Below are 11,711 nucleotides of genomic sequence, written 5' to 3'. Positions count from 1 at the left end.
TAAACTGTAAAAAAAAAAAAAAAAAAAAATTAAAAAATAAAACACATGGTCCTCCTAGGCCTTGTATTACTTACACTACAACAAAACTCATTCATTTACTACGATTGTAGCTAGCAATTTTGACAGCAACAGTAGAGCACGGTAGTCAGTTCTTCAGGTCTTATCCCAATGCGCATATCTCCTTTAAGTCAACATGGTCTGAATTTGTGGAAGCATGCTGTAGAGGTGTCTATTGATTACTGTACTTCTTGCATGAATGGTTGAGAAAGACACAATCTATTGACTTGTTGCTTGAGTTTGGAGTTGTCGGGGTAGCTTAAGAATCATCTGTTATAAAGTCATGGAGTATCCATCAAATAAATGATCAGAGTGTGTTTACTGAGCTGCAGTGGAGACTGAGGACCATATTTGTAGTTTAAATACAAGACAGGCGTCCCTTTTACGATGCATGTAAGTCACATACATAGTGTTTTTTATGTTGCTTCATGGATAGAAGGTTTTGTTTCAGTTGGACGATGGCAGAGATTATATCTGCAATGGCCAGTGTCAATGCCACCATGCCTTTGACAAGTATTTTATATAGCATACATGTTCTCAGCAATCGTGTTACTGTAAACTGCAGTATTACCAATGTAAGATGTGAAATAGGTATTGCAATTTCTCCTGCAACTTAGTAGGTTAATGAAAAGAGCCACATTTTTAGGGGATTCTGACACAAATACAAAGGTTGTAGCAACTTCTATTTCTACAAAATTATAAGTTAGCAATGGGTTGAAAGCTAAGTGGTATAAAATTATCATTTTTCATATTTCTACAACTCTCGTCTCTAATGTGTGTAGTTTCCGTGGCTGTCCAGTCATAAATTTGACAGTTATTGTCCTCCTCTCAACCACTGATGAGTAGAGGTCAAGACAACTTGAAAAGGAGAATAAAAACATCATCAGATGCTCTGAAATACAATTTGCTGACACGCACAAGTGCAAACATTTTTATTCTCCAGGCTCAAACCCCCCGAAGTGCCTTTTTCTTACAGCTTTCCTGAGAGGCCAAGGCAATCAAGCACTCTACCTTGTTAGGAGGTGTTAATTGGAGTTAGTTAGACTCCTCACTTTGTCAAGGAGTCTGACAACAGAATTAATTAGAATTTGAGTATGTAAATCAATTCAAATGGGGTCCTTATGGGGGTGGATTTGAAGTATTTTCACTGAGAAAAAACAGGTGCTGAGAACACGAGCCAAGTAGTCTCTGTGTGAATATTATGACTTCTCTTTTTGTGGATTTTATCTTCACTAATCCACTTTTGGAGAGGCCATAGATCTACAGTATAAATAGAGGCGTTGCGCTGTACATTGCCCTTAGTTGGGTGGATGATGGACCATTTTCCATTTAGCATGTTTTCATACTTTTCTAAGCACACATGCCTTGCATGCAGTTGCATTACTTAAATAAAATATAAAATGTAAATTATAAAATGTGTGAAAACACCATGGCAACAACAGACGGAATAGTAGGACTATGTGCTTTTGTGTGCTATTCACCTAATTGGGTCTATGTTGTGAGCCATGTCATGGAAGACATGTAAATCTCATATTTAAATCACACTTCACTCACTTGAATTGGTGTTATCTTGTAACATTTATTTGTGAGATTGCTCAGCTCTTTCGGTGCATAAACGGCATGGGTTCTGCTGTTTATTTACAGAAGCAAGAAAACGTGAAAAAACTCCTCCTGACCGCGGCCTTAAAACAGAAATGAGCTTTCACTCTATGTGCCATTCCACGCCATCATCATTTTCTGATGTCGTTTCCTATGAGTATATTCATTTGTATTTACGATACCTGATTGTAAGAGTTTGCACATGAAAATCTTTTTAAAAAAAAAATGACAGCAAATATTCTTTGTTGGTGGAGAAGGATGGTAGATTTAAAGCAGCTAAAGATGATCTAATTTTAATTTGTAATGTTGATGGAAATTACTTCCCTCTTCGCATGCAGTTAGTGCAGATAGACTCAGATGTGCAGTTAGACTCACACTGCTTACACAGAGATATTTTAATTAATACTTCTCTCATTTTGTTAAACAAAAAAAAATTAAATTGGCTTTCTCTTATTGTGCTCCACCCTGCCTGCACGCATTGTGTTATTCAGATGCAGGGTAGATTTTATACTTTTTTAGTCTGCATGTTGCAATGTCAGCAACCACTTGGGGGCCTCTATTTGAGAGGCCCCAATTCATGGCCTCCATGACAAGCCATAAAATACAACAGGTTTATAAGTCACCCTGCCCGTACACATTCGCTGGTCAACAAGACATGCACAATTTTCATTTAGATTTAATTGTAATTTAAATGCATCAGATCCACGTTTTCCATTTCCTGCTGTAGCTATTGTATGTTTTAAAGTACCCATATAGATTTTTATTTACAGCTTTTATTTACAACTGCTACTTTCCTGTCTTAATATATGAACAAAACTTACAGAGAAAGACATTTGGACAATGCTTTATGAAAAGCTGTTTTATTATCCATTTAATAACACCTCCATGAAGACAATTTGTACAAGATACATCACATTCTAAAGTGCACGAATACTGTACAACGAAAATGACTTAAATACGCAGGTAAAAAAACAAAAAAACTTCACATTTGTGAAAAAAAATTGTAAAAATAAATGAATAAAAAGGGACATGCTTTTTCAAAAACAACAATCACTATGCATGTTTCTGCTCAGGTATGTGAGAGGGGCTGGCCTGGGAAATTAACCTTGTGCAGCTTGCTTGGGGGAACACTAAGCTTTGGCACCTTTAGAGAAAAGAGAAAAAAGACATTAACAAGGAATGGAGAGCACTCAATAATAAACAAAAGAATTATATATAGTTTCAATAAATACAGTCTTAGGGGCTTGTGTAGAATGCATAATAACCCATGCCTTTTGGGTTGTCCTTGTACTCCTCCGTGGTCAAGTCCTCACACTTGATGGTGGGGGAGTTCTCTGTGCTTGAGCCCCCAGGAGACATCCTGCGCCTCTTGCAGACCATGGAGTAAACACCAGAATCGGTAGAGTCCACCGATTTCAGAGAGTGGGACGTCTCAATCCAGGTTGATGCTGGCGGCACGCTCTCCTCAGGCAGCTTGTCTTTAGTGGCCCCCAGCTGGTCCTCCGGGAAGGCTGGGGGACTTGGACGAGGGGACCAGGGCAGGCCCGTGGTCATCTTGCGCTGGTAAGTGCTTCTGGTGCCCCAGCCAGCAGCCATAGAGGCGAAGGCAGAGTCCGGGTAGTAACTGAGGGCGTGGGATGTTTGCAGGGACAGGGGTTTTATGCCATAGGACAGCAGGCTACTGGTGGAATAGTCATTGTCATAGGACAGATCCAGCTTGTTGGAGCCTGGCTGCTGAACTGGGGGTACAAACCAGCGCTGAGCAGAGGCGGCGGCGCTGGCGTCCTCACTCTGTGGAGAGAGAAGGCTGTTGGTTTGGGGAACAGCCCGTTCGCCGGTGTAGAAGCGGTTCTGAGGCAGGTTGTTGACAAACTGGTCCTGAAAGAAAGGCTGCATGGCATAGCGGGCTCCAGGCACAATTTGAGTGGAGCGAGGGGAATCTGTAGGCGATGGAGTCAACCTGTCATTCTCTGGGGCTGTGTACATCCTGTTCAACAGATGAAGAAAGAACACACATACAAAAAAAATTAATTGGAATAGAAAATTCAGGGTCCAAGATATGCATCAAATAGTGCACCGCAGAAAAAAACAGATCGAGGACACTGCTTGAAGTGTAAGATACGTACGAGTCATAATTGTCCCGGAAGCCTTTTGCAAATGGGTTGTGATCTATCTTCAGCTGTGTGATCTAAAACAAACAAGCAAACAAAAAAAGACATTATAATTCTGCTTAAATAACGTACATAAGAACCTGCATCTTAAAGCAAATAACTGCACTAATACTAAAAAGCAATAAAGAATTAACATATGCAATGCAAGATATTTTATTTTGTTGAATCCAAATAGCTAAATATATTTTAAAATTAATCAAACAAACAAAAAGAAAAACCCATCTAAATCTCACATCTGTGTTCTGGTAAGCTGTGACGGCTATAAACTGGTTCTCCGGGAAGGTGAAGGTTTGAGTTCTGGCCTCGTTGCTCATGTCCTCCACTCCGTCTTCTGTCACCTCCACAATGTGCAGTCGCGGTTGGTATTTATGAAGTGACTGCAAAACTATCATCTGCAAGGGGGAAATGTGTGATAGTACAAAATGTAAAACATCAGCTGCATTTCTTCTCAGTTTGATTAAAACGGGAACTCTGATAAGTATCTTTAACGAACGCAATAATTTTGTGTTGTTCAAATATTTTTTTTCAAAGATGAACTAGATAAATACATAAATATAACCACAACAAATTTTGAAAAGCCCAGTCCATTTAGCAAATATTGAATTTGAGCATGTCAGAAATCAATATCTTACCTGTGTGTTGTTGTTGTTGGCCCCTTTATTGTTGGTCAGCTTCAACTTCCCAAAAGAGATTTCTTGCCTCATCCAGTGAGCACCAGTGTTTGGGGATTCAGGATGAACGTACATCTTGTTGCCTAAAATTTAAATAATGTAGTTAGTGAAATGACAAATAGAAAGCCTGTATCTGTGCAGACACTTCTGCCTAAACCTACATGTAATAAATCATACAAATATAGCAAATATTGCCAATTAGATGAAGATATAATAAAACGTGTTTCTAACTGTTTTTTTCTGTTTGATAAAAAAAAAAAAAAAAAAATTGATAGTGGCTTAGAGAAGAGTTTTTCCCCCAATTTACTATAATCAAATTCAAAACTTAAATATTTCTAAAATGTCTTCTTATAATTTTCTATTAACATCACAATATCAAATGAAGAATTAATCTCTCCTTTAATCAGCAATGTCACACTTTTGTCACAGTGGGTTCCCGGAGGTGGCCTGATACTTCAAATTCAGTTGTACTGAAGAGCCTAAATTTTTGCATTAAAACACTCAAAATTGCAACTTGTCAAAAATTAAATTAGAGTTTTTTAAAAAAAATTAAGAACAAAAAAAAGAAAAAAAAACTGTCTTTATTTCCAAAACAATTGAAACTACATTAAAACTTAATCTTCACACCCAGATTCGATTCTCATATCCTCAAGCTGTCATGACTAAATGCAACATCTGCTGCATCATTTCTAACAACATTCTATCAATTTCTTTTTCGATTTACTTTTGAAGCATTTATGAAAGGAAAAAATCGAATTTGTCAGAGCTAAACACATTTTGTTAATTCTCTAACTCACCTTGCATATTATTGTCTGCTTTCCCACAAGTGACCCACTTTCCTCCCTGAAAGCGCCAGTGATTCGGGTCAGCCAAAACAATTTCTACAAAGACGTTGTAATGGGCCGTGAGGTTGAGCCCAGTGATGTTGAAACTGAGGAATGGGAACATCCGTCTGTAGAAAGGAAAACAAGAATAATTAACAGTTGTGCTCATAAAGCAGGAGAAACTTTAAAGCAAAAAAACGTTGGCAGTGGATGTCTTCATGTGTTGCATTTGGCAGAACGCTTTACCAACATTAAATTTCAAATAAATTTAAATTTTATGAGTTCTGTGATTAGCTTATTGCCTAAGCGCGCATTGACAATTTGGCTGAAACGAAAGCTTGCAGATTAAAGCACCAAAACTCATAAAAAAATGCGTGAAAGGAAGAGACGGCCCGTGCGCGTAACATTTTACTCGTGCGTAAAAGGAGCCGAAGAAAAATCGCTGCTATTTGAAATTAAAAAGACTAAATGGGCTTGTCGGAGATATGAAAAACGATTTCATATTCTGTAAATGCTCGTAGTAATTTTTAAATTAGGCCTTTAAAACCTCCGGCAGCGCCTGTGCTTACCTGCCCTGCTTGGTGATGATCATCTCGGTCTGGTGCCGGTGGAATTTCAGCCACAGAGGCCGGTTGCACAGATACACCTGCGCTCTGGCCCCGGCGGCAGACCCCGGCAGAGACATGGAGCCAATACCCGTCCCCGTCCCGGGATAGGAGGGGTACAAACAGCCCGGACCCTGGCTGAACTGGTACCCTCCGCTGCTAAACTGGCTCCGGCCGGTACACACGGGCGAGGAGGAGAAGCCTGTGGGTGGCAGGACTGATCCGTAATGAAGTGAAGTCGGGTATCTGGAGCTGCTGGACCCTGTGTACACCGACCCGGTCTGTCCTGCATAGGGAAAGAGGGAACAGGCGCTTGCCATGTCGGTACTCGCCTGGGACGACGAGATGAAGTATCTGTCAGAGCCAAGTTCGTCTATGTTGTACCGCCGACCGCTCGTCAACTCGTCCTCACCGAGCACCGGGGAGCCTTTCCTCCCATCCGGCCCGGTTTTAGTGAAAGTGTCCCCCTCACCCAGCATCCCGTTCCCCACCCCGCTCAGATATTTCTTTGGAGCGCTGCTAGACTCTGATTCCGTCCGGTCGACTTCTTGATAGTCAAGCTGCGATGATGGCCTCGGGCTGGTGTTGGCACTGTCCGACGAGGAAAGGTTGTAAAAGGTTTTGGGTAAATTAATGCTAGCGCTGGGAAGGATGTTCTCTAACTGCATTGTTGTTAGATCTTAGCAATAAATAAGAAGAGTTTCAAGAGTCCAGAGAGTGAATCTCAGCCAAGGAGGCGACACAACCACCGGTGCCCTGGTTGTTTCTGTCTCTGCACGCCTCCCTCCCTTAAGAACGATGGAAGGAGGTAAAACCTTCTCCTCACCTACGGATTTTCAGATCAGATTATGGGCTGGACGTGGGATGCTCAGCGGCTCTTATAAGATGTAGTTCTCCACACACCCAACTGATTGTCAGCGTTAGGGGAGGAGCTTTTTGGAGAAGCACGCAGGGGCACCATTCCTATAGCCTATGGTTTAATTCAATTAGAAAGCGTCTGTTAGAAATGATAACAAGAAAAACTTTGCAATGGTTATCGATATTCTTATTTTTTTGTACTATCACATCCCAGGGTTAGACATCTCTCCACACAGCAAAAATCCAACATTTTATATCGTTTAAAAAAAATTATAAGTGCAAATAATCTTCGATTTATTGTAGATTTTTAAAGGAAACATAAGGCAGAAACGGCAAGCTGAATTTCTTCACAATTTACTTCAAGGACTAAAGACGAAATATGCAAACACCAGTCGCATTTCACGAGACTTGAATCCCCCCATCGCACAGTCACCTCTAAACTTTGAGCCTCGGCTTCAAGTCGCCACGTCCAACACAGCAGCAAAATACACATTCAGATTGTCAGATTACTTCCACTCACTCACCCCAGAAGACTTACCCTCGATGAACAGCAAACACCGAGACCACCCCCCCACCTGCAAACACGCTAAAAAAAAAAATCACATGTGCACCTTATTTCCTATAATTAGACTCCGTCGCCTCTTTCACTTCCAGGTTTTCAGTCTTGAGTCTAAAAAAACACAACTATCGGCTGTCCAACCTCACTGAACAGATATATCTGAAATTTAAAAAAAATCAACAACATTTTTTTTTCTTCTTTTTATTATTTGTATTTCTCTTCGATTAAGAAAAAGTCGAGTAAAGTCAGTGGACTTCATTTCAGACAGGCTTTTCTTTCCTGTTTCTTAGGTTATGTAAAACAATACATTCTGTGAGGCTTAAATTCCTCACAGAAAATTAAAAAAATATATACATTTCTGGAGTTTGTATTTTTTATTGAACCAATAAATTATTGTTAAATTACTAACTAATACACATTCTGCAAAAAATAAAATTTTTTTTTAAATCCAAGGCTCAATGACAGAGTACATTAAAAGCAGCTTATTAAATATCAGGGAACATCAACCAATACGACAAATTAAATCGATTCTCATATTTAATTTATCTCATGAAAAAAATGAAACCTTTTAAATTCAGCTGAGGCTCTGAATATCTGAATGCAATTTCTTAGTGAAAGGCAGCTTGATAAGGACGAGGTTTCCGCGAGCAGACGAAAAAGTTCGTCTTCCTTTCTGTGTTTTTCACATTCGAAGTGAGGAGGGGTTAAAAAGGGAGTGAGCTACCGTGATTAATTGGTGATAGATGTCCCTTAACTCAAGCAGGGGATGCCCAAACGGAGAGAAAGGATGCACAAACACTGCTAATGTCTGCGTGCATGCGGAGCCAAGATGCAACTAAAGTCTGATGGAATATAATCACAGATGTAAGGTCGCAATTCAGAAAGTAAATGAAAAATAACAAATGTTTATTGAATATACATCAATTCAGAATTGCCATGCCTGTGTGTCACACACACACACACACACACACACACACATACACTGAAAAAGCGAGTGAAACAGAGCGAAACATCCGAAACCAGAAATAATAAAAGAAACATGTCGCACAACGTCGTTCGTACTGGGGCTTAATGATAAAGGGATTTCTCAGTAGTGACACGGGGACAGCGCTCTCTAGTGACCGATTAGGATAACTGAGTAACTTTCCCATCCTCGTTCGTATTAAAGTAACTTAACACTGTAAAAGAGCTGCATGCAGGCCGCCAGCTCTCACTTTTTCCACTTGTATCTCACTTTACATCATCTTCAACTGCAGTGAACTGTGTGTGCGTGCCTCTGCCTGTGTGTGGGCAGTTTGTGCATGTGTGAGTCTTAAAGTAAGGTGGAGAGGGGAGTAGGGGGTGAGATGAATTTGGGGAAAATGGGGATACAAATCTGTGAAAAGCTGAGGGAGAATCTCTGCTGGAGGCAGATTGGCTCGTGTCATAAAATGGGACAGCAAAGCTGGCAATTGGGCCATCAGGGGACCAGAGCTACATGCATACAGCACACAATCTGTCAATCAAGACTGAGACCCTTCCCAGATTACTACACCGAGACGGAAACACCAAGCGTATGACAACTGAGTTCAAGCATTTTTCATTTGATGTAAAGTCAGCTCTATTATTTTATTTTGACCTGTCTCTCAACAGAGAATCTCACTTATCTGCAGCATAACCAAATCCTGATTTTCACCGATCACCTCCTGTTTTTTTCTGCTCTTTGCAACAAATGCAGAGTCCCTCAGGGAAACCTGAAAAATGATCCCGCTGGAGTGGCTCTTGGGTTTTGTGAAGTAAGGTTACACTAAGCCATTAATTCCGTTTTAGCTAAATCAGGAGGAACCACTGTTGTGAATGTTTATTTTTCTACAAATCCCAAAGGAACCCAAGTGAACATGGTTGGATGGAAAAGGCTAAAATTACATGCAGTGAAAATATGAAGTATGAGGATCAGCATGGGCCTGTGAGGTTAATCTATAATTAAACGTGATATACTTTTTTGTCATTCTATCTGTCTATGCCCCCCCCCTCTCTCTTTCTTGCTACCTCTCATAGCACACAGACACACAGCAGAGGTGCTGCTCTCTTGACTCAGTGTCGCTACAGGCTGTCACTCTACGGTCAGAGACTTTGGTTATAGTACAAATTAAGCTTAATCTGTATTAGAACCAAAGTCAAACATTTCACACCTGAGCTGTCAACACCTCATTACTACAGTGCTGCCATATAGCTTTTCTTATTTAATGGTGCCTTGCATAATCAGCAACTCACAGATTAATGATGTTAAGGGAAATGTTGTTATTAAGGACAATTTGGCTTTCATGCCACCTGCACAGGCGCAGCCGTTGTGATTCTTTACAATCTGTCGTTAAGATATGTGAAATTTCCTTTGTATGAATGATCTCACAGCTGATCCTGTACTTTACAGCTTTGTTTCACAGATGATTACAAGCCCGTTGAGAGAAAATCCTGGTAAAACAACCTAAATGTTATTGTTTTAATGGCCACGGTCTGAAGTATGTTGGTTTTCCAAAGTGACCCGAAGACTCAGTTGCCATTTTAAAGCTAGAAAACAAAATAAATGTGATTTACAGGCCACCTATAAATAAACTAATTCCAAATGAGGTGGATGTTTAGGTCCGATTCATAAAGGAGCTCCCACTTGTGACCTGTCAGCATGTTTCTTGACCACCTATAAAAGTCCAAGTGTGTCTGAGATGACCCTCTTTGGCCCTGGGCCAGGGCCTGCGCGACAGGGGGAAGGGAAGTCTTACCATATTGTTGTCAGAGTAGATCATCAACAGAGCACATGAAAGGAATACATTCCAGGTTTTATGGGCCAAGGTGGCTGCTGAAGCCTTTGCTCCGGAGTGAATTCATGTACCCCATTGCAAGGATTAATAACGCAGGTCTCATTAGAGATCCTCGCCACTGAGACCCCTGGAGGGAGGGGTGCTGGGAAAAGAACCGAGTGCAATGTGCACCATGCCAGCGCTGTGCTCCTCCGCAAATCATCATCCTCAAGAACATTTTTATTGGAAAGAATTTATTTCACAAGTTTATCAAAGATGTCCCACAGTATATTTTCCAGTGTGTGGGGATTGCTAACATTTAATCAAAGCAGTAGTCTTTACACAAGGAAAGCTTATGTTACAGACATGCTGCTGTCTTCAAAGATACGAAGCTGACAGCTTTCATGAATTTCCATTTGGGTACATATTGCTTTCATCAATTACTTTCTCTCTTTCTTATTTCCTTGTCTCCACTATTTTCTTCATGATTTAAACAGCACAAGGCTCTCCCTCCAGATAGGACAAAATGCATTTGGATAAAATGAGAACGCCATATTTTTGTCACAATGCCTTTTTTTATTTTAACTTATGTGAAGACATAAGACATTAGAATATGTAAAGTATATTCATGTTTGATGTCATGTAGGTTATTTCAGATGTCATTCCAGCAGAGCAAATTATCATGAAATGAGAATCTTCCCCATCTGCAACCAGTCAGTGACTGAGACCCGCGGGAATTCTCTGTCTATATGCAGCACGTTTGAATTCCTCAAAATACATTAAAATAAGCCAGATTGCATAAAACCATCAGATGCTACTTTGCGTCATATCAACAGATAAGTCTCAGTGTCAGCATGTTGCTGCATGCATGCATGTATGTGTTTTTTTTTTTTATCTGGCCTATGGAAAGAGCAGTGGATTATTGAAGAAATGTATCTGGGGATATGTGAGCCCAATACTTTTGTGATGCACAGGTTTTCAGGGGGCAATGATAATCCACTGTGTTAAGACAAATCTTAGAAAAATAAGGTGTACTGGATGCATTCAGGGAAATAGGATTGAAGCTGCACTCACTGTATTTGATTCCCCAATGCATGATAACACGATTTTTAGATTACTGCATTACAGAAAGTGTCACCCAGGGCCTGTGGGAAAAGCAGCAGGTACACAGTATGGAAGCAGGGCGAGTTTCAGGTGCTCTCCCTCTCTGATTTGTATCCAGATAAATTAACTCTTTGTATTGTCATGTTTGTAGCAGTTTTGAAGCAGCCAACAGACTTTTTTTTTATGTCCAGATAGTAATGTTTTCCTGATGCTGAAAAAAACAGAACAAATGCACATAATGACTGTTAAATCTTTTGTATTGGATCTTTTTTCAACCGCAGATTTTTTTTTTCTTTGAATTGGGTAAGCAGATCACTGAACTGATTTTGACACATCCACCCTTTTACTTTCACTCACTGTGTCGTCATGGAACACGAAGCCACCGACGCCAAAAGTAGACGGTAGTCAGATGGCCTGAGTCTCACCCTCATCCCCATTTTAGCATCAACCTTTGTTGACCCACTTCTCCCAGCCCATCCTCCTGAAACA

General features: G+C 40.4%; 1 protein-coding gene across 2 annotated transcripts; it reads right to left on the bottom strand.

Annotated features, from left to right (window-relative positions):
• Positions 1-2,381: 2,381 nt before the first annotated feature.
• eomesa (eomesodermin homolog a) lies at positions 2,382-6,789 on the bottom strand. Of its 2 annotated transcripts, XM_041053922.1 has the most exons (7): positions 5,892-6,789; positions 5,296-5,450; positions 4,460-4,581; positions 4,061-4,219; positions 3,783-3,844; positions 2,928-3,643; positions 2,382-2,800 (listed from the first exon to the last, which is right to left on the bottom strand). In XM_041053922.1, exons 1-7 carry the CDS (start codon positions 6,593-6,595, stop codon positions 2,787-2,789), a joined length of 1,932 nt encoding a protein of 643 aa, XP_040909856.1. In that variant the 5' UTR covers positions 6,596-6,789; the 3' UTR covers positions 2,382-2,786. The 2 variants fall into 2 exon arrangements, with proteins under 2 accessions (XP_040909856.1, XP_040909855.1); XM_041053921.1 differs by having other exon boundaries at positions 2,382-3,643.
• Between the last annotated feature and the right edge of the window lie 4,922 nt (positions 6,790-11,711).

Source organism: Toxotes jaculatrix, chromosome 13, assembly GCF_017976425.1.
Source record: "Toxotes jaculatrix isolate fToxJac2 chromosome 13, fToxJac2.pri, whole genome shotgun sequence".
Classification (NCBI taxonomy): domain Eukaryota; kingdom Metazoa; phylum Chordata; class Actinopteri; family Toxotidae; genus Toxotes; species Toxotes jaculatrix.
The sequence above is the reverse complement of the archived record's forward strand: the minus strand, read 5'-3'. Positions and strand labels throughout refer to the sequence as shown.

Excerpts from the sequence above, each read along its gene's own strand:
- eomesa (XM_041053921.1), bottom strand. The coding sequence starts at position 6,595 with ATGCAGTTAGAGAACATCCTTCCCAGCGCTAGCATTAATTTACCCAAA. Across the intron at positions 4,582-5,295 it reads AGCAGACAATAATATGCAAG|GCAACAAGATGTACGTTCAT; the intron begins GTGAGTTAGAGA and ends TTTAAATTTTAG. Across the intron at positions 3,644-3,782 it reads TTCCGGGACAATTATGACTC|GATGTACACAGCCCCAGAGA; the intron begins GTACGTATCTTA and ends TCTGTTGAACAG.